The 25,555-nt window shown below is 37.0% G+C and overlaps 2 protein-coding genes across 5 annotated transcripts in view; one reads left to right on the top strand and one right to left on the bottom strand.

Annotated features, from left to right (window-relative positions):
* Nucleotides 1–25,555, top strand: part of ralgps1 (Ral GEF with PH domain and SH3 binding motif 1) — a gene marked incomplete at its 5' end in the record, with an annotated part of 113,292 nt that overhangs the window by 32,183 nt on the left and 55,554 nt on the right. The gene's annotated exons all lie outside the window — the stretch shown is intronic.
* Nucleotides 1,724–24,282, bottom strand: angptl2b (angiopoietin-like 2b). 3 transcript variants are annotated; one of them, XM_081349907.1, is made up of 6 exons: nucleotides 23,449–24,130; nucleotides 10,048–10,915; nucleotides 4,291–4,484; nucleotides 3,038–3,165; nucleotides 2,895–2,995; nucleotides 1,779–2,799 (listed from the first exon to the last, which is right to left on the bottom strand). In XM_081349907.1, exons 2-6 carry the CDS (start codon nucleotides 10,901–10,903, stop codon nucleotides 2,600–2,602), a joined length of 1,479 nt encoding a protein of 492 aa, XP_081206033.1. In that variant the 5' UTR covers nucleotides 10,904–10,915; nucleotides 23,449–24,130; the 3' UTR covers nucleotides 1,779–2,599. The 3 variants fall into 3 exon arrangements, with proteins under 3 accessions (XP_081206031.1, XP_081206032.1, XP_081206033.1); XM_081349905.1 differs by having other exon boundaries at nucleotides 1,724–2,799; nucleotides 2,895–3,165; nucleotides 23,449–24,282; XM_081349906.1 differs by having other exon boundaries at nucleotides 1,736–2,799; nucleotides 2,895–3,165; nucleotides 23,438–24,063.

Here is a 25,555-nt window from a genome sequence, read left to right as displayed (position 1 = left end):
AAACGAAATTTAAATAAAGAACAACGAAATTTAAAGAAAAACGAAATTAAGTTATTTTATTAAAAACGAGATTAATTTAGATTGATAACGGGTAAAAAGGCTAATAGCCTACATGTTGGGTCCGTGTACTTTTTCGTCCATTCATTATTCTATTTCGGAATGAAAGATGAAATGTAAAAAAAAAAAGCTGCAGCTTTTTTTCTTTTTTTTTTTTTTGTTTAAAAGAAAAAAACAGAAATGGCTGTATTTTTTTTGTACATAGCATAGCCTACTTTGTTATGATTTTAGTATCATAATGATTAATAAATGCACGCACAATTATCCGTGAACTTGATTTGAAGCCTTTCAACTTGTGTGTGCAAAATTCAGAATTAAATGAATGTGCAGCAGTTTGTACAAATAGAGTCTGTAGGTCTACTATGCTGTTGAAAGTAAAGTGAACAGCACGAGTAATAGGATGCACAATTTGAGACGGGTCAGACATGATTTTGACCACTTCATTAAGTTTTGTTTTGTATAAAACCTTTCTTTAAAGTGAATTTCGTTTTGTATAAATTGTATCTTAATTTTAATCAATTTTTCATCAACCATGGATTAAATAAATAAGCAAATACCGGTATATAGCAGACAATATAATCATGGAGACGCCCGCGCGTTCACTTGCATTGCACGTTAACTGGAGCGCATCTCATTAACGAAACTCAGTGTATGCCTCACACAGACATGAGAAAGACATCAAATAGGCTACACAAAGCTTGAAAGGTCTTTAAACGAAATAATTCAAAACGAAAAGAAAAAGGCAACTCTCTGATTATGTATGATGATATATGATCATAGCCTAGCCTATTTTGTGAATTGTTCATTCCCGGTTGGCACACATTTTGCTGCCCTTACAAAAGTGCCGCTCTAGGCAATTGCCTAGTTATATGGACGCGCCGGCCCTGGGGTCAGCAATGAGTGTATTCATTGTCCCTTCATAGTTTGCAAGAGATATTTAATAAACTGAGCGTATTTAATAAACTGAGACGTAGGCTATTTAATAAACTGAGCGTATTCATCTGTCAATATGAAACGCGACTTGGCCATTCTAATTAATGATCGGAAGAACGCGTATCGACCACCGTTACTGTAAAATATGCACGTATGTCCATTTAAACTCGATTTTGGTCAAATGTGGATTATATCATTACACTGGCAAGAATATGGCTACATTTAAAAATGCCATACCAAGTATGACAACGCTATGTTCATATGCTTTTAAATTATGGTATTTTTTTCACTTCCTGAAAAGTAACCGTTTTGGACATACGTGATTTTCATCGGGCAGCGACGATATATATATATATATAAACACACAACATTTATGATAACACTTTAGTTTAGGGTTCAATTCTCACTATTAACTAGTTGCTTATTGGCATGCATATTACTAGAATGTTGGCTGTTTATTAGTACTTATAAAGTAATGCCTTATTCTGCATGACCATTTTCTACATCCCATAATCCTTCCCAATACCTAAACTTAACAACTACCTTACTAAATATTAATACGCAGAAATTAGGACTTTATTGAGGCAGAAGTCTTAGTTAATAGAACGAATTGGACCCTGAACTAGAGTGCGACCCCATTTATTATACGGTCGAAGAGCTATTTTGTTGTTTGAGTCTGTGTAGCATTTTTTAATTAATTGTTTGTCCCTTTACTTTGGCACATGAACTTTCTCAGTAGAACTGCACCTGTGGCAGATTGATTTTTAATCCATTCACGGACAAAGCACGTGGCTGTACATATTTTATTGCAACAGTATGACAATACTAGGGGAAATGTTACAGTTACAGTATATTACAAATTACACATTATTTTCAATAACATTACGTATATGTACATAAATGTGTTGGGTCTTCATTTGACACCAGCAGCTAATTTACACAGTAAATACAGTTTAGATTGAGAAATCGATGACTGTTTTAAGATGTTTAATTGTGCATTATTTTACACTGCAACCTTTATATGAATTTTAAAAATGATATCCCTGAAATAAATTATGAGTCATTCATCTCATCAGGAAACATATATTCTCTTAGCTTTGAATAAACTAGGGATGCGTAAGCTGTTTATCACTGGATTGGATGTCCTGTGTCTTATAACAACGAATGAGTACTAATCAGTTATTTTACATATTTAACAAAAGCAATCTAAACAGCTGACAACAGATTCATAATTGCACTAAATATTTAAAGATGAACAGTTTTCATTTGATTTGATTGAACTAGAGTGGAAACGCACATCATTTTCATTATATTTTTTAGATGACTTCCTGGTGACTGATTGAAAACAGGCCAAGTCATCAGACACTTCATTTTCTGTGATAATGGATGTAAATAGCACTTAATAGAGCTTCCTTTTGTAGTGTTTGATAAATTGGTGTTCCTTCTCAGTTACGTCAACCAAGACCCTGTTTGTCCTTTTGCTATCATATCTATGCATGTAGGAAGCAAAACAATTTAAAAACCACAGTCTAAACGAATTGCACTTTATAGGGTGGATGGCGACCATGTGGGAGCAATTGTCAGTTCGTTCCCTGTTTTTATGTGCTTCTCAGTGGAAGGTGTTCGGGTTGGGTCGTATCATCATCACGACCTTCTTGAGGGAATAGGCGCCTCCTCTGAATTCAGCCCAGTACACGCCGTCCTGATAGCGGCTGCGGTAGTGCCCTCCCCTGTACCACACGCCGTTCAGATTTGAGTGGGCACAGGCATTATACCACCAGCCTCCTTTCTGGTAGTGTGCACAGTTGCCTGAGATAAAACGTTTTATATATGAATTTATATATATATATATTATTATATGCTTATAGAAACATTTTGACAATCTGTAATTGATTGACTGATACCTGTATATACATCATGATCCCTGTCCAGAGTGGTGAACTGCTTCCCATTGTGCCAAGTTAGGGAGTCACCGGCATTGCCATGATAACGACCCACCTTGAGCCTGTAGAAGTCAGTCTCAGGCTCAAGGCGGAAACTTGCGTACTCTGCAAACGTCTTGCGTCCAGACCAGTCCTCCAAGGTGACCAGCAGCTTGTAGTTCCCCTGGTTGGTTATCCAGTATATGTTCTCCAGACCCAGCCAGTACTCTCCATCAATGTTTCCAAAGCCTTGCTGTAATAAAACAGAAGAGCGCCTGACATTGAGTATTAGATGGACCATGTAAAATAGTTATTTTAGTGTACATTATTTAGTCTGTATTATTTTGTCATGTCATTAAGGCTGAAAAATTGCCACTTGCTGCAGGGTTTGTTCTTCTCTCTGTTTTTTTTTTTTTTTTTTTCTTGTTTTTCTGGTATTGCTTTCATTTGCCAGCACATTCTTTGCATCATTAGACATCTTTCTGAGCCCATGAAGCACTTGTAATTCCAACTTTACTTGTGTTTAATACTGTATCTACAGGGCTTTGAAGATCTGTTTGTTTTTTTGATGAGGATTCAGATGACTGGCTTTTATTTTACTTGTTTTTTTCTCTGCACTTTGTATAAAAGGTTTTTATAATTGCGAGGAAAAAAGTATGTGGGATATTCTGTGGGATATTTTTATTTTTTATTCAGTGGCGGAAATAAGCTTCCATACAGATGGAACACAATAAAAAAAAAAATCTTTTAAAAACCCTTCTTTAATTTTATTATTCTATTATAGAGAATGTTTATAAAAATGGCTTTGAAAACTGAATAAGTAAAGAACAATTCGTTCAAATGTAATCTTTAAAAACACTAACAATTTAATAACACTGTTAATTGTACTCTAGCTTTCAAAAGCTTGGGGTCAGCATTTATTTTATTTTTATTATTTTTTGTGGGAGAGAAATTAATACTTTTTAATTCACAAGGATGCATTAAATTGTCATATGTATACTGTTAAAAAGATTTGGATTTCAAATGAATGCTGGTCTTTTCATGGTTTCATGGTTTTCACAAAACTAATAAACCCTAATAAACTGTTTTCGAGCCCAACATTGATAATAATACTAATATGTTTCTTGAGCACCAAATCAGCATATTAGAATGATAATAGAAAAGTTATTTTAAATAGTAATAATATTTACTAATATTATGTATAAAATGTACTAATATACTTTAACATTATGTTTTTTTTATCAAATAAATGCAGCCTTGGTGAGCATAAAGGCCAATTCATACTGTTTCATACAGTTTTCATATTTATCAGCTATTTATCATTTATCGGGCATAACATTTAGTTAATTACTGGCCAGAATTTATCTTCCTGGCTCACCTTATATGTCTCCCAGTTTCTGAAGAAGTTGACGGAGCCATCCATTCTTCTCTGGATGACCGTCCAGCCACCAGGGTCATGTCTTTGATCACACCACACCTGCATCAGCTTGTTGGTGTTCTCCGGCTTCACTAGGTGCATGCCACTGTTAGTGTGGCCGTCCTCCAGAGCCTCCAGACAATCCTTCCAGGGACCTAAGAGGAGGGGAAAATCAATCAGTATTTACTCCTCTCAGTCACTCCCAGCTTATTTAAACAAGATATATTCCCTCATACTCAATTTTCAGATAAGTTTTGTCTTTTTATAGGAAGTCTTCTGTCTGTTGCTGTCAAATCTCATACTGGGAATATGACACTGTGACAGACTGAGATATTCTTTTACTTGAAGGGAAATTCAGGTGCAAAGCTGAAACAATTGCATAATCCAAGAAAGCCAGTCTCAGGATCCCCCTGAACACCGTTCTCAGTTGTATCTACTCCCGCTAGGTCTCTTGTTCATCCGTGGCACAGCTGGAAAAGCTCTTAACGTAAGAAGAGGATTGACCTTGGCTGCCATTCTGGCCTGGGAAGTTGCCTCTGCTATTCCAGCCAAACATAATGCTGGCACGAACGCCAAAGAAAGGCCCATTTGTTAAATAATGCAGTAGCAAGTAGATTAGAGAGTACTTCCAAAGTTCCCTGGGCATAGAGTAGTGTTTTTATAGAGATGTGTCAAGAAAGGCTCCAATTTCCAAAGTTTTCCAATGAAAAGCAGAGTAAGAGACATCCATAAATTAGTTGTCTTCAAAATCAAATTTTCTTTGATCTTCAGTTTCAAATGGTAAAATCTAGACGGGTTGACTACCCTGTTAATGGGGAATATATATCTTGAACCAGACTACGCTGGTTTGCTGGTCTCCCAGCCTGGTCAAGCTGGTCTGCTGGCTGGTTTTAGAGGGGTTTTGGGAACTAAACTATCTTGGCCGGGCTGAGACCAGCTTAATTGCTTTATACCAGCTTAAAGCTACTAACAACAGCAAAGGGGGAAATTTCCATGCTGGTCTAGGCTGGCTTATGCTGGTTTGGTTGTGGTCTATCTAATGGAGCAGCACAAATATGCTATTCACTAGCAAAACCTAGCTGGTGAAACCAGTTGTTGTTAATTATGGTCTTTTCTGTAGGGAAAGTAGTCAAACCTAAACACAACCTGAGACTTGAACTTAAAGTTTTGCTCTCAAAGCACATGATCTCATATGTTCCATTTATTATTTGTGTATTTTAACTGCTCTCCTTACTGTTAGGTCTGATCTTACATATACGTCTTAAAGCGCTGCTGAGGCCTTGTGGTTTACTTACAGTAGTCTGGAACATTTTAGTGTTTACTCTCATCTTGCAGCTTATAAAAAACAGGCCTCATGCCCAACGGCTGGCCCTCATTCACAGCCACTCCAACCCCTTCATCACTCTGGTCGGTACGTTTAAAAATTAGCTGGATGTGTCTTGTACCGAAACATAGGATGTTGCTCCAATCGGTTTTTCTTGCATTTCACTTGTAGTATTTAAAATGGTTCATTTTAGTACTTATAATTTACACACTTACAATTTAGATATTTCTGGTTGTATTTATGATAACAGACCTCAGACCGCTGGATTTATAGCCTCTAGTGCACATTCCACTGGGACAGATTTTGTCTGTTTTTCTGAAATCTCTCTGGCTGGCTGATTTTCACAGCATGCCAGAGTAAGAGCCATCACACTACCTGACAAATTTAAGATAACAACGCAGACGGGGCTCATTAGCCCCTTACCGTGAACAAAACTGAATCCATTCCAGCATTCCCAATCCCAGGAGGAGCATGTATTAAACCACTTGCTTCTTTATTGGATCAGTAGATTTTTTGGAATCTCAAGAGACATGCCTCACATAGACAAATTTAATAGACATTATTATATGCAACGCATTGTTCCAACATAAAAAGTTCTATTGTAAAATGAAAAAGAAATATTAATGATTCTTTATTTTTTGTAGGTCACTGAATTGACCATATGATCCCTTTTAAACCGATGGTCCAGTGGGAATTTATTTTATGTATACCTGTACAGTATTTATTACATTATTATTATTATTATTATTATTATTATCATTAATAACATTAAGGCTGTGGTTTGGTTTATTCATCCCAAACAATTTCTGGATTAGAATTTTAGTTTTAAAACTTTGTTTCTGTTTGGGGCTGACTTTTTATTTTACCAAATTTATTTGCACCTCACTCCACATACTTTGCCTCATTATCTCGGAGCCACCAATTTCTAGCTCTCCCTTGGAGAAGTTTGCTTGTCAGCAAATTACAAACTTTCCGTTTAAGCCCCCTTCTGTTTAATTGGTCGTAGAACATTTTACACCATGGAAACTTGCCACTTAATGCAAAATTAGTGCCAAGAACAAGTATTTGAAGAAAAGAAAGAAATCACGACAAGAACATAACAGCTAAAAGCAGGTTCAGAAGTACATATTTTGAAGCATTTGTTTCTAATTTGAACATTGATTTTAGTGAGTAGGTGAGTCACTTCTTAACTGTTTCTGGTTTACAGTGACAATATTTTGGTGTTCATGGGGCTTTATAGAAGTTTAGACCAAGGCAGCTGTTATATCTGGCAGACAAAGGGACACAGTTTAGATTAGTTGTGTATGAGGGAGAGATGGAAAAAGACAGTGCTGTGAAAGAACAGACTCACACTTTGTAAGCAAAAACTGTCTAATGGCAGAGAAGGCAGACAAGGAAAGAAAATCTGCTTTTTACTACAAAGACTCTAGCTAACATTCACAGAGATGAATGAGGTGATGAACTGGGGATGAACACAAATCCATCAAGTCAAGTGAACTTTAGAGGAGATATGGTAGGAAGAAGGGAGGACGAGGAAACGGAGAGGCCTTACAGATTTTCAGTGGTGTGGGTCTTGTTAAAACAACTTGGCAAATCCATCAGCAGGCCATTTCTTTCCAGCAGGAAGACCCAGACCTGATAGAGCACTGAGGCTGAGTTTTGTGTGGGATGTCTGGGTCACCCATGTCTGGTAACACTGGAATAAATGACTTCACTCCAACAGAGTGCTGCTTCCCTCCTTGCCCTGCTCTTTCTCCTATCCTCTTATTTCCTTTCTCATCACTGCAACTTAATTGTCTTGACGACAGCATTTAGACTGTCAACCAATTCTATTTTTGTCAGATTGAGTCTTGTTGCGTGTTTTTAAACAGCAAAAATTGCTTATCAGACTTCCAATTTGGACTACTTTCACATGTGGTTCTAAATCTTAAGGTGCGGTCACATTAGTGAAATTTAATCATGCCAAAAAGGTACATTTTTTATTGTCAGAAGTGTAGCCATGAACCACAGATCACACAGACGTCACATTTATACCAAGCAGCTTTCTTTTTCTGCTTTCCAACTTGAACTTGTTGTGAAATCTGTGTGGGGAAATATTTCATCCTCAATCCTATTGAAATGACTGGATTTTGCTCTTTAAAATTCCCTGAATGATGTTAAATGTGACCACACCATTACACCAAAATCACAATCAGATTTGCGTCATGTGCGTCAGATCTTAAAGTGACAGCTGCCTAATAAACCTGCTGCTGTCTGTCATTAATGTTAATCAAAGAACAAAAGACAAATAGAAAATCACTCACTGCTCTTAAATGAATAACTTTTGTAGCTTTAATAAAAATGTATCTATATTTAATATATAAATCAAGCAGTGAAGTATATGAAGTGTTTGATAAAGTGATTCTATATCTCTAACGACAAGTGAATATAACAATATTTCTGGATATTTCCTACCTGTTAGATAAAATATTAAAAATATACAGTCTTTATGTTGTTTCTACATTAATTTGGAGATTAATTGTGAAATTACTACAATATAAAAATACATGAAAAACTTTGTTAGGAGTGATTAATCGCAATAACAGAAAAACGTGTGATTAATTAGTTACTTTTTTTAGTTGGTTGACAGCACTAATTTTTTCTGAATCTCTTTTTTTAAATACCCTTTCATATACAGTATCTATGTATGTCGAAGCAAAGTAAAAGCTGCAAGATATCTCAAGCAATTGTCAAACACAGTTTTTTTAAATAAATGAACATAAATCAGAGGGTGAAATTGCCATACGCCTCATACTGTGAACACACATATATAGTGTAAATGCAGACTCATCCACAACTCAGCCACTTTAGACTTTTTCTGACCATCTTTCGTTCACTTTTTTGACTTCTGTCCAGAATCTTTCTTTCTATTTCCTTCCAGAGCTCTTTTTCGTACTGTAGTCTCATTGTGAAAGCTTGACTCTCACTGAGGAGAGTTTGTGTAACCTTTTGCTATTAATGCAGGCAGACCTAGCCAGGAAATTGCTCATGTCACCAGATGAAGTGGAAATACAGCCACTGAAAGCTTTCATTTTCACTGTCTTGACTAGTTTTACATTTTACTGTAAATAGACACAATGGTGGTGTTGGAGTTAATGATATAAACAAAACATTATATCATGATATTCTTATGTTCATTGCAATCAGTGAAACAAAAGTATACATTAAACTCAAGTATTTTTTTGGGGGGGGGGGTAAACTTAATTTTTTCTACATTATTTCACTCAAACAAAAATTGGGCTTTTCTCTTTTTAGAGTATTAAAAGCATGTATAAAAAAATTGCAATCAGTCTGAAATTAGATATATTGCATTAAATTGATCTTGACTTTTTTTTTTGTCCTCCTACAACAATGTGTGTGACTCAACACAAAATATTTTTTGATATTCATCATCTGACCAGATTTACTAACTGGATGTTGGCATTTCAAAGCTGAGACAACAACAGATGGTTTATTGTCACATCTCTGTGTGGGAGTCGCTATGCAGAGAGAATTTGAGATGAATGAACTTTGATAGGCAGTGCTGAATAATGATAGAAGACTGTGAGAAATTGCCTCTGAAAACCAAACAAGGATAGGAGTCATCAAATGGAAACATTGTGCTTTTCATTTTTTGTTGTCAATAACCATTAAAGTTCATTCTGACATTTATACAGCAATTTTGCTATTAAAGCTATTTGCTATTTAAAATTCTTAGATGATTTTTTATTACTAAAAGTGTTTAAAAATGGTCTAAACCATGATAGCAATAGATGAACCTGAGACAACTTCAATGACACTTCGTTAAAAGTTTGGGGTCGGTAATAAGAATTTATTTCCTTTTTTAGCATTTTTAGAAGACTCTAATCTCACCAAGGTTGCATTTATTTGGTGAAAAATACCAAATAAATATAAATATTGTGAAATATCATTATAATTTAAAAAAACTCTTTTTCTATTTGAATATATTTGAAAATATTTTATTTCTTTGATGGCAAAGTTGAATTTTCTGCATCATTATTCCAGACTTCAGTGTCACAAAATATCCTTCAGAAATCATTCTAATATGCTGATATGCTCAAGAAACATGTATATTTATTATCAATGTTGAAAACATTTTTCCAGGCTTCTTTGATTATTAGACAGTTCAAAAGGACATCATTTATTTGAAATGGGAATATTTTGAAGTACTATACATATCTTTACTGTCACTTTTTTGATCAATTTAATGCATCTTTCCTGAATACTTACTGGCCACAAACTTTTTCAATGGTAAAGTTGAATGGTAAATGTGTTCTGTTAGAAAGTTTTGTAAAACCTATACTCTTATTTTCAAATAGTACATGCACCACTGAAGGAATGAAGCTGCGACTCACCTGAGGGTTTGTTTGTGGTGGACGGGCTGTGAGTTCCTCCTGGCATGGTGGGAGGAAGGGCGGGTGGCACTTTGAGGTTCTGATCGCTCTGGATCTCGTTGGTGATCTGGTTGTTTCGGTTAAACGTAGGCTTAGTGAGGGGTGGTGAGGGTCTGGGTTGAGGTTGTGGTTGGGGCTGAGGCTGAGGCTGAGGCTGGGCTGGTACCCTGGGGACCACAACCGGTGGTCCCCTCTGACACTGTGCCTCGAGAAGGGCAATGAGCGCTGACTGGTTATTGGCCAGTGAGGCGAGGTGCTGATACTTATGCTCCAGATCTTTATAGCGGTTTGTAAGCTGCAGCATCTCGGAGGTCTGGTTGAGAATCTTGTTCTCCAGTTGCGACAACTCCAGCGCGTTGTCCCTCTTACGGATGATCTCATGCAGCAGCTGCATGTATAACTGCGTCACTCTGGAATTCATGTTACGGGACTCCTTGCGCAGAAGCTTCACCTCGTTGACGATGCCGCCGTCGACTTCTACAAGCTGCTGCAGAGTCTCGATTTGTCTCTTCTGCTTGTGCAGCTCAGAGTTGAGAAGTTCCAGCTCCTGCTTATTGACACGGTTCTCCAGCATGGCCTCAGGCGCCTTGGAGTTCACACAGATGGCTCCTGTAACCTTCTGCTGGGGTACAATGAAGGTGTAGGAGCACTTGTCCTGCGGAGGAGGCTCGGGGGCCCGCCGTGTGCGAGAGGTCGATAGGAATTCAACCTCTGGACCTTCATCACTGCTGTCAAACTCCTGAGTGCTGCAATCCGTTTCAGGAAACTGTCTACTCGCCAGGAGCAACACCAGCCATACTAGCACAGGAACATCCATAGCCACACACACCTGTGAAATACATCAGTAGAGAAGGAAGAATGACATTCATTTTTTGATTGATTAAAAATAATATTTTTTTAGAACCTTAAGTTGTTTGCCATGATCTTTTGTCAGTAAGTCTCTTAAAATCTGATAATTTGACCTTTTTATGACAAGATTAGTTCAGGTTATAATATAGCGTGGCGCAACATAATATTTATGAATTAATAAGTCATGATATTTGGAATAACAAAATTTTACCTTTTCTTTTACTTTTACTATTGTTTAGCAAATTTCCGTGAGCGAAGTCCAGTCATTTCAAAAGGAATCCACACGATCAGGAATTTCACGTACGGATGAAAGATTTTTCAATGCATGTTTTGCAAAAAAATGTATTTGATGTTGTGGATTCATCACTTTGACCAACATAAAGCTGCTTGTTTAAACTTTAGTGTGAGTTGTGCTTTGTACATCACTACACTATTGACAATTTTTCTTATTTTTCATTGACCCTCAGGTCAAGCTTTCACATCATAACAATTAAAGTTGCCTTTGTGCATATAATTCCTTAAGTCATTGCCGGAACCATTGGAACAGTAATCCTTTAAATCTTTACTTTAATACCACAATCCTAAGGGTATAAGGATATATTTTTTCCATCCTAGAGGCGTATGGGAGGTATGAGGCTAATATCCTCCTCTATCTGTCTGGACAGGCCTAGCTTAACTGAGCTAACACAACCCCAACTGATCTAGACAGAAGATCTGACACCTCACTCAACCTCAGTCATGCTAGTGAGCTTACTACTACAGAGTCAGTGGGATGCCCCTGTTTCTAACCCAGTCATGGAAGCTCTTAAACTTTGGGGACAGATCAGGTTTCCCTGGGAGAATTGGTCTGGCAAGCCATCATGTTTCTCCAGCACTGATGGAGAAGCAGACAGCAGTGTGGCTGACCCTCACAGCAGAGGAATAATGAGGCTCTGCAGCCCCATATTCTGTAACTTCTTGGCTTCGCTGGAGCTACTGGACTTGAATCTCACTCAAACACTCTCTTTGCGTCCTCTTTCATAAACGTTTGGAATGTCTGATGATTCATCGTTGCGAACCAATTTATTCAAGTTCATCCAAAAAAAAAAAATTATAGTTATATTAATTAATTATTTTTTTACACTTTTTTTATTTGTTCAAGATTGTATATTAAACAAGTAAAACCCCTATTTTATGTCCTAAAAAATACAACTCATCACAGCAGTATCTTTTGCAAGAACTGAATCCAACATCAGCATTAATTCGCTTTTAGTGCAGTGGCTTGTTAGCAGTGTTTATTTTAGTATTATTTAATTAGAGTATTATTATTACTATTATTATTATTATTACTATTCTTATTATTATTGTAGTATTTATTAATATTTAGAATTAACTTCATTCATTTTAATTTTAGTTTTAGTGATTTTATGTGCTTTTGCCTTTTTGTTTTTGTTTTAAATATTTATTTTTTAGCTTTATTTCAGGTTTAGTTTTTGTAATTTTGACATTTAAAACTTATTTTAATTCAGTTAGCTGCCAAGGCAATATTTCAGATTTAGTTTAATGAATGAAAACAACTCCTAATAGTTTTAGTTACAATTACATTGTTGTCATAATGAGACCAGTTTTGACCACACAGGCAAAATCAAATATCCTGTTGAACAATGGAGCTGCCTCAATTGCAGGGTGAAACAGAGAGTTTAATGCTGCTGAATGGATTGTTTGGTCAGCATGTGTGTCCTGGCAGGAGTCTGCTCTGATTTGGTAAGCTGCCATATGAAGTTCTCGATGACGGCACTTGGTTATCTGAACATTGCCATAGGCTTAAACATCACTGAGGGAGAATGGAAAATCTGATGTAGTTCTAGTTCATACAAGCAATGGGATTTTACTCTGATTAAGAATGTATTACACATAATGCATTGTGCAAGGCGTGCATAAACCTTGCCTAACAAAGCTTACAAGAAAATTGATATTGAATTAGGGCCGGTTCATGCAGAGCAGGTTTTTGAGTTCCACTGCTCTGCTTTTTAATTGTTTTCTGTGTAAACATACTCTACATGGACATATTTGACCATTGCGCTATGTCTCGCTTCTTTTCAGCGTCTTACAAATGAGCACCATAGAACAACGAAGTGTCAAGTTTTCAAGATAGTCAACTTTTTTAAAACACATCACAAGACCCTGGGCTATTTTTTTCGTTCTGTTGCGTCTCACGTTTAAATGTAACTTATTGTGTTTAAATATAAATATCCATCAATATGATGGACCTATTTGACCTTTGTGCTGCATTTTTTAAAACAGCATGTCAAGTTAAAAGAAAAAAAGAAACTTGACTTGAGAACCTGTTCTTTCACACTTGCGATATTAAATGCAAGAACATTTTGGTGTGAATGGCACTTTAAAACGTAAAACGTGCAGTGCTTGGTATGTTTGTATGAGTGATAACATGTTGGTATGATAAATGCGAAGACAGAGCAAATTTGACACCTGCTTCCAAAGGATGACTGTCATTTGAATTCAGTCTCCAAGAAGGTAAGACAAGATTTATTAGTCTGATTTATTTATTCACAATGAAAATACAAGTTACATAACGACCTCTATTAGAAGCCCTGTAATAACACAACACATGGCCTTTTATATTCATGAAATGAAGCCACTTTGTGTTGTTTACCTCAAGTTTCAAAGAGAGCAAGCATATTATTGGGAAAGCAGCCCTGGGGTGTGGAAGGAGAGATGCCTGTAAAGGCTTTGGAAAACACATCTCCTAAGAAAATATAACTAGAGCGCTTCATCTTTGGGAACTTTAATTGAACGCTGCTGGTGGATTGAGTTGTGGATTGCCGCTGTTCAACACCTTTCTGACCCACTGCGAGCGGGTTCTCTGATCTCCACACACATACACAGATTCACTACTCATGCGTTGTTTCTGACAAATGCAGGCAAGTTATAAGTTATTCAGCTTCTTACATCATACTGAATATTAGAATGGTATTTATTTATACAACAGTTTTTTTAATAAAATTGAGTACCTTACTTTTGAGACAATTCCTTTTAATCATTGTATTTCCGAGCAACACACAATAATGGTATTTTGTTTCTGAATGTATCAGTGTTTTTGAACGAATCAGTTGAGTTGAAAGATTCAATGACTTGTTCGTAAAAACTATCACTTGTTTCATGAGTTAATTAATTCTTTTTTTTTTTTTTTAAATCAATTAAAGGTGAACTAAGTAACTTTTTTACCTTGACCGAACAGCTTCGGAGTCATTGGAATAGTTATATGACTTTTTTTGGGTTGAATGGTGGTCGTCTCGCACCCCCCAAAGCGCCTGTGAGCCGAAAAACCACCCTTGCAACTTGCAGCGTCAGGAATTATCGCGTGATATCAGGTCTCGCGTTGTAACGAATTGCTTTACGGCACTGCACACATACACTATCTAAACATTTATATACTAGCCTTCTGTGTATCATACATACCTCAGTGGACATGGCTCCGTGCGTTCGCCGGATTCTTTGAAAACAAATGCACATGACCAGAGGGAGAAGATGTGAGGGGGTGTCGTCAGTATTGTCAAATATCTATTCCGAAGCTGTAGGGGGAGCTCTATAGAGAAACCCACGGGCAAAAAGCGAGAAAACAGCGAAGAAATCAGCAAAGCTGCATAGCGCTGCTTTAAGTGAATGATTTAATGACTCGCTCATAAAGACAGGCTGAGTCCCAATTCGCCTACTTATACTACGACCTAAAAGTATGTACTTTTTTTGTGATGAAAAAGTACATACTTTTGAGTGTGTAGCAAAAAAGTATGCACGTTCTGGGACATACTTCGATGAAGTCATGCAACGTGAACTTGAACGTGGTTGCCTAGTTACGCACACCGCGACTGTTAACAAAACATTTAACATTCCATTCATTCTTATATATCCAATATAATTTTATTTACTATTCCCATCTTTTTTTCCACAATACATTTACAATGTGTTTACCAAATTGAGGAGTGAAGCAGGGCGTCGTCGTAGATCAACCAAACGCAGGTCGTTTGTGAGGCGGCTGGTTCTGACGTTCATGTGCAAATGTGTGTAACGAAAGCTAGTGCTACTTATTTTCTGAGTTAAAATATTTAAAGTTTATAGTGTAACTATTGTTTAACGTATTTTATACTTAATCTTATACTTATGTATAATACTTAAAAATACCCCGATGAAAATGAACCATGCTTTTACTATAGTAAAAGTGTAGTAACCATGTTTCTTTGGTTGGACTGATAAAGTTAACATATAAGTCAGACAGAAACAGAAATACATAAAAAAGACACTTGCATGACACTGTAGGCTACTAGAGCCTTTTTATTTATTGTTTTGTAGCCTGCAATGAGGCGCTCTGTATCTTCGTCGGACCCTACAAGATAAACACGGTACTTTTTTGGCACAACATAAACCCATTAATATTACGAGACAATAAAATATAACTTTAATTAGGGTTAAACATTTGAATTCTTACACTTAAAAACTGAGGGCGCATCTCCGTTGCTGCATCCGACTGCCAGGTTTACATCACCATCATCACCGCAAAGCTCCTCCCTCCCGCACGCAATGGGTTGTGGGCAATATTAGCCGTTAGAGTGTGCATTGATCTGCACTTCGAATTCTAACCGGAAATAGTAGACCATCCGGGTATCTTTGGAAGACTCATTTCAACATGCTACGATTTGGGACGTACTAATTCTAGTTTCGCATACTATTTAGGACGGATAGTATGCGAATTGGGACTCAGCAACAGTCTCTTGTTTCGTTCATGAATGAATCAGTGGGTATGAATGAATGATTTGAATAAATGATTCAATGACACACACACAAATAATTTTTTCATTCATGAATTAACTTGTTTTTTTATAACTTAATCGGTTAAGTGAATGATTCGATGCCTCACTCAAAGGCAGTTATTTTGTTCCTGAATGAAACTGTTTTTGAATTAATCGACTGAGTGAATGATTCATTGACTTTTATAAAGACTGTCACTTGTTTTGTTCACGAATGAATAAATGTGTTTTAATGAATCCGTTGAATGATTCAGTGACTCACTCATAAAGACAGTCACTTGTCACCACCTACTGACTTAAAGGGTTAGTTCACCCAAAAATGAAAATTCTGTCAGTAATTACTCAGCCTCATGTTGTTCCAACCCCGTAAGACTTTCGTTCATCTTCGGAACACAAATTAAGATATCTTTGATGAAATCTGAGTGCTGGATCACTAAAAGACTCGAGGTCCAGAGAGAAGGAAATGAAAAGTGGAATAAAGTCGTTATTTTTGTTTGTTTTTGTGCACAAAAAGTATTCTCATCGCTTTATAAACTTAAGATTGAGCCACTGGAGTCACTTGGACTATATTAACAATGTCTTTAATACATTTTCTGGGCCAGCAAGTTAAGGTGTCCATAAGCCTGCAGGAGGACTGATCCAGCTCTCAGATTTCATCAAAAATATCTTAATTTGTGTTCCGAAGATGAACGAAAGTCTTACGGGGTTGGAACAACATGAGGGTGAGTAATTACTGACAACATTTTCATTTTTGGGTGAACTAACCCTTTAACAGTGTAACCTGCAGAAAGACTCACTTAAACTGAGAAAGAGTCACTAATAAAAGTTTCTAATGCACACTAACACTGTGTCTACAACGGACGTGGCATTTGTCAACAGCTTGTGGCTGTCTACAGTGGACGAGAAAAAGCGACCGTTGCAAATCTATTTGTTCTTTGTGTCAGAAGTAGAGCGAGCCCTTAACTGGAACAGAGCATCAGTTTACTGACAGGAATTTGTTGTGTTGCCGCATCTAGTGTTGACCGCATCACTGAATATAAAGGTTCTATTTGCTTATGTCGCATTGCGTCGAGCCCCTCGCCCCTGGTGTGGACTAGACACGGCATCTTTTGGCATCTTTTAGCATCTTATACTTTATAGATCTCTTTTTCTCCAAAAGCTTGTCCAACATATCTTTTCAGCCTGTTATCATCATGGCACGAAAACATACAGTACAAAGCTGACAGCAGAGTTTTTTGGGGAATTATCTGGAGAAAAGGGAATTGCAGTGCTCATTAGTTTTGTTTTATAACATATTCTGGGAGGACAGCCAGAGGGGAGTCGATTCCGTGTTAACATTAGGGAGATTTTAGAAGTATTAGCACTAATGGATGGATTTTTACTGAATGAAACATTTTACCACTAGTATTAACATTTCTGCTTGTCGAGCTGTCTCTGTGTTGTGGAGGATAGAGGATTGATGCAACACAATTCAGGTTGTTTATTTTATTGTGGCTGTTTATACATAGTTACCGAAATAACAGACCTTTGCTGATGAAGTCAGCAAATGCACAGGAAACCTGCAATCTGTCTGTCCACATCATGACTTCACCACTGAGACAGTGCAGAAAAATTCATCTAATAGTCAGCTCGCATTGCAATTCTTGTTGTCTCTCTGTATTTATCCTTCTCTTTCTCCCAGCTTTGACAGGACCCTTCATGTTCTTACTGTTTAAACTGCACACAAACATGAGAGATGATTTTAGAGTTGTTTACGTAGTATCTGTCTTATTTGTCCTGCCAAATTATTTTCATATTTCCGGCCACTGATATTAAGTTATATAATCCTGACAGAAAAAAAAAGATGCAAGACACACAGTACTGTAAACTTCGTGCTGTTTTCTGTCTCATGGTAAACATGTCATTCTGCTGTCCCCATTCTGCTGTCTGGACACGTTTGATTAAGACTCTTGTCTCGTGCTCCTCACAAACTGCTTTTGTCTCTCTAATCTTACTGACAGATCGACTGTCGGAAATTTTAAAAGCTGTTGACTGACAAGAAGGATTAATAGAGACGCCTATTGGAAAATCCATCTTAAGCCGGTAACTGTGTTTTGAAACATGGTAGCTGTCTAAACTCATCATTAGCTAGTCCAAGCAGGTTATTAATTTTCCAAAAACAATCCTTACCTCCTAAACTGACTGATTGCTTTGACCAGCTGGTAGCTGGTCTGTTGCTGATTCCAGATGGTTTGCAAGCTAGTGACCAGCTAGAAACCAGTTAACATGTTCCAAAACACAGTAACCATCTAAAGTTGGATTTTCTAGCAAAAACAGCTGCTCCAATCAAATCGGATTCAGTTTCTCTTGATTTTAATATTCTGGCATAATCAATTCTGATTAGTCAATCGTTGGATTCAGTATCGGATATTTCCTAATACCCATCTTTAAAAGATTATCTCTTATTTCACACAAACGGCGGAAGTTGTGTTTGTGTCTCAGGTATTGACTTAAAGGGTTAGTTCACCCAAAAATGAAAATTCTGTCAGTAATTACTCCCCCTCATGTTGTTCCAACCCCGTAAGACTTTCGTTCATCTTCGGAACACAAATTAAGATATTTTTGATGAAATCTGAGAGCTGGATCACTCCTCCTGTAGGCTTATGGACACCTTAACTTGCTGGCCCAGAAAATGTATTAAAGACATTGTTAATATAGTCCAAGTGACTCCAGTGGCTCAATCTTAAGTTTATAAAGCGACGAGAATACTTTTTGTGCGCAAAAACAAACAAAATTAACGACTTTTCATTTCCTTCTCTCTGGACCTCGAGTTTTTTTTTACGTAGTGTAATAGCGTAGCACGTCTGTGTTTCACGTCACCACGTAGGCTCACTATTGGGCGACTCTGGTCATGGGTGATACGTGGTGACGTGAAACACAGACGCGCTACGCTTAAACACTAGGCAGAAAGACTCGAGGTCCAGAGAGAAGGAAATGAAAAGTGGAATAAAGTCGTTATTTTGTTTGTTTTAGCGCACAAAAAGTATTCTCGTCACTTTATAAACTTAAGATTGAGCCACTGGAGTCACTTGGACTATATTAACGATGTCTTTAATACATTTTCTGGGCCAGCAAGTTAAGGTGCCCATAAGCCTGCTGGAGGAGTGATCCAGCTCTCAGATTTCATCAAAAATATCTTAATTTGTGTTCCGAAGATGAACGAAAGTCTTACGGGGTTGGAACAACATGAGGGTGAGTAATTACTGACAGAATTTTCATTTTTGGGTGAACTAACCCTTTAATATTATAATAACAATGTTGACGTGTTCATCTTGTTGCTAGGCCATTGTTTTGTATTTTGTAGTGGACCTTTTTTTTCTTAGCAGAATCTTTTAGTCTATTACTTATTCTTTAAAAGAGGTCAGTATGGTTTTATTAAACAAATTAATACTTTTATTCAGCAAGGATGCATTAAATTGATCGAGTGACAGTAAAGACATTTTAAAATATATTTAACGTGTTTAACTTTCTATTAATCAAAAAGTCCTTAAAGAAATGTATCAGGGTTTTCACAATAAAAAACAAAAAAACATCTGATTTCAACATTGATTATAATCAGAAATGTTTCTTGAGCGTCAAAGCAGCATTAGAATGATTTCTAAAGGATCATGTGACACTGAAGACTGAAGTAATGGCTATTGAAAATTCAGTTTTGACATCACAAAAATAAATTACTTTTTTGAAATATATATTTAAGTAGAAAGAAATATTTGTTCTATATTAAATCACTGTTTTTGCTGTATTTTTCCATTAAAATGAGTGCAGCCTTGGTTAGCATAAGAGACTTCTTTAAAAAAAAACAAAAAAAAAACATTTTTTAAAATGTTGTCGGCATTTTAAAAAAATTGAAAAATTGGCCCCTAACTTTTGAACTGTGGTGAATCTCTCTCAAGTGAAAAAGAAAAGAAAAAAGTTTCCTAAAAGGAAAAAAATAATGATGGTTTCCACTAGAGAGTGTATTTCATGAGAGGCTAAGGAACCCCCTTGTGCCGCTGTAACAGACCAATAATGATAGGTTGGACTTGCGACTTGTTGGATATACTGACAGAGTGTCGGACAGTGGGGCATTACAACAGGCAACGTCTCGTGTGAGTTAATGCTGCGGGCGGTATGTGGTTTCACTGTGGTGTGTGAGCATGTGCCTATGTTTCTGTGCTCGTGTGTGAGTGTCTAGGAAGGGGGATACCTGTGGTTTCTCTGAGTGGAACATAAGATGTTTAAGAGTGTGTGACAAAGAAATTCAATGGAGACCCCAAGTCTAAGAGCCAGGACTCCCCAACTAGCATAAAGAGACAGTGGAATTGCTTTCCTCTGTGGTGCAATGTCTGTGTGAGCAGCAGGGCAAGAGAAAGCACATCTGCCTCATCCAGAGAGCTGTCATTACTCCCTTGGTGGGAATAAAATCCTCCAGAGTTTGTCCTTCTGACACGCACCTTGAGAAGTGTCCCGACAGGCCAAAGTGAAGTTTACCTCGTCCAGTGTTCCATTACAGATGTGGCATGACTTACAAGCTACAGCATGTCTGAACTGCTATTGAACTATTCCACATACGCCTTATAAAAGATAAAGAAACACCTTTTAAAAGAGAAAGAACAATAACTGATAGAAACAAGTTCTGCCTTGTTTTGCACCAATAACAACATAACATTTAATTCTTGAATTTGAATTGAAACTAAGGTGCATGATGCAGATTTGTTCTTCATAATTTAATTTTCAATTTAATTCAATTTAATTTTAAAATACATTTTACATTTCTTTATTCAGAATTACCAATTAAACATGTTATCATATTCACAATGTATTATGTTTCCAGATCATTACACGATATCAATAATCCTTGTTTGAAACCACTTAATTTCCCATTATGCTCTAGTTTACTGATGTATTCACTAAAATTTTGTTTTGTTTTGTTTTGTTTTGTTATGAAAAATTCATTTTGAAAGTGTTGAACTTTATATATAATGAGTTAAGGAAAAATGTATTCTATATCAAGAAATAAAAAGGAATACTTAGTCAAACTCATACTTAAAATAATAATTTGTTAAATTATTAATATATTACTTAATGCTTAAAATGATTGACCAGCTATGATAATTAATCAACTAATTAACTGTTTTTCTGAAATTGCCCAGTTATGGCCAAGTCAAACTCATGAATTGAAACGGACTGATCATAACCAATAACATTAGTGCAGTGTGCAGTCATTTACATTAACTGGTATTACTATTGTTTGGTCTGACTTCCTGTGGCACAATAGCAGTGTTTGAATCATTGATTAGGGAGTAAGGGGACACAACTTCTCTATGTCTTCTTTCAGTCTTTCCCTATTGCTCCATCATCCCCTTGTTATCTCGCCTGCCCTTCTCATTTCAACCTTAGCGTGGCATTCCTTGAATTCCGCCCCTCATTAGAGTGAGCCAAGCTGCCATACAATCTCTCTCTCACATACACACACACACACACACACACACACACACACACACACACACACACACACACACACACACACACACACACACACACACAGAGAGAGAGAGAGAGAGGATGGTGAAGGCTGATGAAGTCCTCACCTCACACTTGTGCCTGTGTGCCTCTCACAAATTAGCTCTGACTGTGAAGTTATATCTATGTAGGTTAGCAGAGCACTCAGACTAATGAGACTAAACACAGGCCCTTTGCACATTTAACAATTGCCCTTTTTTGTGTGTCATTAGTGTACATTTTCTACAGTGTCATGTTCTTTTAAAGGGATAGTTCACCCAACATCATTGTGTAGTAGAACACAAAATGAGATGTTGATTCTGAAGTTTAGCAGAATGTTGAAGTTGCCCTTTCCCACACAATAAGTACTAATTGATGACTGAAATTGTCAGGCTACCATAAAAGTACCATAAAAATGGCAAGTCTTCTGAAGCCTTTGTGTGAGCAGCAAACTGAATTTGAGTTGTAATTAACAAATTAGCATTCTATTTCAGTAATAATTTATTTGAAATAGAAAACATTTGTAACATTATAAATGTCTAATTACAAGCAATTTACAACTTTAAAACAAACATTTAAACAATTTAGGGATATACAAATATTTACGAATCCTTTTAGGTTCGTAGAATATTACATTAGTGGAATTAAATTTATTTTATTGTATTAAATCGGTGAGATAATATTACAAATAAATGAATAGTACAAATAAAATATAAATACACATTTTTCAATTGTAAAGACTTTTACAGATGCTGTCAATGCATCCATATTATACTCTTCAGCGTATTTTCAATAGTTCTTGCATGTATTAATAGTACTAAAATTATGTATGAATACCTGCAAATATTAATATTTATGAGATATTAATGAGATCAGGTTGCTAAACCAGGAGTTTCCAAGCTTTACAGTCCCAGGGTCCCTGCACCCAGACATTAATATTAATATGTATGAGATATTAATGAGATCAGGTTGCTAAACCAGGAGTTTCCAAGCTTTACAGTCCCAGGGTCCCTGCACCCAGACGGACCCCCAGTATGAAAAATCTAGATAGATTTTGGTAAGACTTTTAATCACTTTGATTTAAAACATTTTCATTAATATATTTAAAACATAAGCAAAATCTACTTGTTCCTTTCTGCAGACCTCCTGGAGTTGCTTCAGGGACCCCTAGTCAAAAACCCTGGGTCTAGACCATTGTATAAACAATCCTGAGTGCTTTGTATACAGTTGCAATTATGAGCTTTGTGTATTTTGTTGCCATGGCATGCCCGTCCATAAAGAGAGTACTTGAGATACTCTGATTTTGAAAACTCGTAAGCTCTATCTTATTCAAACAGAACCATGGCTGAACAAAGCCTGATTGAGAAGTCTGCCTCCGTTCTGATCCCTAGATGGAAAAAAGCTTCCTGGGGAATAAAACAAAGAGACACATCCACAGTCAACTCTCCTGCATCCTGTCCCTTCCAAACATTTCGGGATGTTTAACTTACTCTACCTCCCTCCATCCCTGCCTTACATCCCTCTTCCTTTCCTTTCTCTAATTCCAAAACTTATAATTACAATTCATAAAACTAAAAGATATATTGTGTACACCAATCCCCCATCACATTTCTTGTCATGCTGTTTTAAACCACTTTAGTAATTCCTTTTCCGTCATTCACACCTCAGTGTATTCGTAGACTTGTCTAGACTGTCTTTCAACACGTGGGAAATGACTCTTTTTGATCTGAATGCTCACAGACGTCATTATTGACGCAACCGCTTTGTTGTCTTAAATTGCGTCTGGGGTCCCTTGCTGGTAACAGCCATTGTGTGTTTATGACAAATGAACCGCTAAAACACACCATTCCTGAATTTCTCACTTCTATTGTCCTCAACGACCCCATATAACTTTCTTTCAGCCCGTCAAAGATTAACCCTCCACTTAAACCATCAGAAAGAGATGTCGCCCAGGGCAACAGACCTTATCCATACATCCCATGACAGGATCGGAGTGGGAGGGCGAAGCTTAAAAACGATTACCAAAGCACATAAAACTCGGTGTGTTACAAAAAGTGACGCAAACTTTCAGCCAAACATAAACAGGTGTTTAAAAGTTCATTCCAAGATTAGCACAAGCATTGTAGTGAGCCAGATGCAATTACACATGTTTAGAGAGCAAGCGGAGCCTCTGGGCTCACCTTAACCTTACCAGTTGATTCCAGTCTATTGCACAGCACCTTCTTGAAATCCGTCAGTGTCCAAGAGAAACCGTGCAAAGTGCCTCTGTGGAAATAGTCATCACAACTTGTGGAGATTGCACTGTGGGGTTTTCCTCTCTCTTCTCCCACTCACTCTCTCTCTCTCTCTCTCTTTCTCTCTCACTCTGTCTGTCGTAATCCCCTACTGTCTCTCTTTGTTAGTATGTCCTTGGTGTCAGTGGAAAGGTCTTCAGTTTTAAAGTCTTCAATTAAACACCTCTGTTTGTGTGGCGACGCAAATCCTGCGAATCCTTGCTCAAGAACTCTGACAAGTACTTCTTCAAGAACTCTTCTCAAAGAGAAGTGGTAAAAAACATTAAACAAAGTGAAAAATTCTGACTTTTAAGATAGCAAGTCAAGTATTTTAAGGAGCTTGAAAGAAGTGGGCTTTGAAGACTTCAGAAGATCAGCAGATATCTCTGTTAAGTGCTATAGATGTAGGTTCCTCTGTTCATTTGTGGTATTGAAAGGCAAGGAAAGTCCACCAGCATGTTCTTCTCAGCCCTCAGGAGGAGTTTGTGTGTTCCCTGTCAGTCTTACTGGACTAAGTCCATCACCTCTGTTGCACTAACTTATTCTACTCCTCTCTCTCTCTCTCTCTCTCTGTCCCTCTCTTCATTTCCAACAGGCAGTGGATTTGGGGTTGGTCCACCCCCTCTCCACTTCTCTCCTCCCCTTGGCACAAAGGGATCTAAAAGCATGAGCTTCTAATCCCCCACCCAAATTCACAACCCCTGCTATTCACTTCTCCCTGTCTGTCTATTTCCGGACGGTCGACTACCAGCTGCAACTGTTGTCTGGAGTTCAGTGATGTCACATTGATCAGGTCCTAATTGGGCATGGGTATATCTAGGTTATGATCTAGGCTAGAATGATGGGTTGCAAAATCAAAATGATAGGAGACTTTTAAATGAGATTATGGACTTCTTTCTTGGTTTTACGTTGGAGTTGGTTTATAAAAAGTAAAAATAACAGTGATTGACCTGTGTATCTCTTAGTTTAGTGACGCAGTGATTCATACTGACAGCGTCTTATTTCCTTTATTTCCGTCTTGTTTATTAAAAAATTATGATAATAGTTAAGAAATGTGTGTATATATATTATAAGCATTTCTCAACACTTTACATGGACTATAATGAAACCTCTTGCGTACTGTGGTGGTCCTGTTAAAATTCTTAATTTCCCCAAACAGGAAGTCAGTTTGGGGGTATTTACAAGCTGCCTGATGTGGGATGTTTCTCTATGGAACGTTCACACTCCATAAGACTAACAAGGTGTTCTCAGAGCAGATGTTGAACAGAGACTGTGCTTCATGTAAGGTCAAAGCTCACCTGGTTTTTACTTCATCAGTAGGAACAGCTGAGACCTTTGAGGAGTTGTAAGACACATTGACTTAATGCGTGTCCCATTTTCTTCTGTCTCTGATCAATCAAGATCCATTACCTTTAGACTGTGAACAGACTTTTCTGCTCTTATCTGTAAGGTTTCAGCAGAGGAAATGTAAAAAGGGTAGTAATGAAACTTGAGAAAGATCTTTGAATTCTGAACCAACAGAGAAATGTTCTAAAACAATCCACATGTTACTTCATTCAATTATTTTTAGAATTATTTAAGCAAGTGCTGAAAGCATAGTTCAGTTGCTAAACTGCTTTTTAACCCATTTTAATACTTCATTTTAACTATATATTAAAGAAAAGAAAATGCAGACAAAAGGGTAAAGTCATCCATAAATTATTCCTTGGATTTTATATCTGTACGCTCTAAAACCATTTTGTTGGTGTATAGGTACAGATTCATGCTTTACTTGGCAGAAATCTTCCTCTGGACCAAAGTTCAGAGTATTAAATGTAATAACTGATATCCCAAATGTCTTGGAAATAAACTCCTACTTTTTCTTGATGTGATTTGCCATGAAGAAGCAGTAAAGATTCTGCACATTTCAGTTGAGAAATTCAGGGTTGTACATTTCAGAATGAGGTAATGAGAACAGTTACTATGGCAACATTTATTTATGTCAGAGACACATGTAGTGGTGTCAGACCAAAATACTTTATAAGG

The sequence above is a fragment of the Scardinius erythrophthalmus genome (assembly GCF_964197995.2).
Source record: "Scardinius erythrophthalmus genome assembly, chromosome: 20".
In the NCBI taxonomy this organism is placed as follows: Eukaryota; Metazoa; Chordata; class Actinopteri; order Cypriniformes; family Leuciscidae; genus Scardinius; species Scardinius erythrophthalmus.
This window is presented reverse-complemented; position numbering and strand designations above follow the sequence as displayed.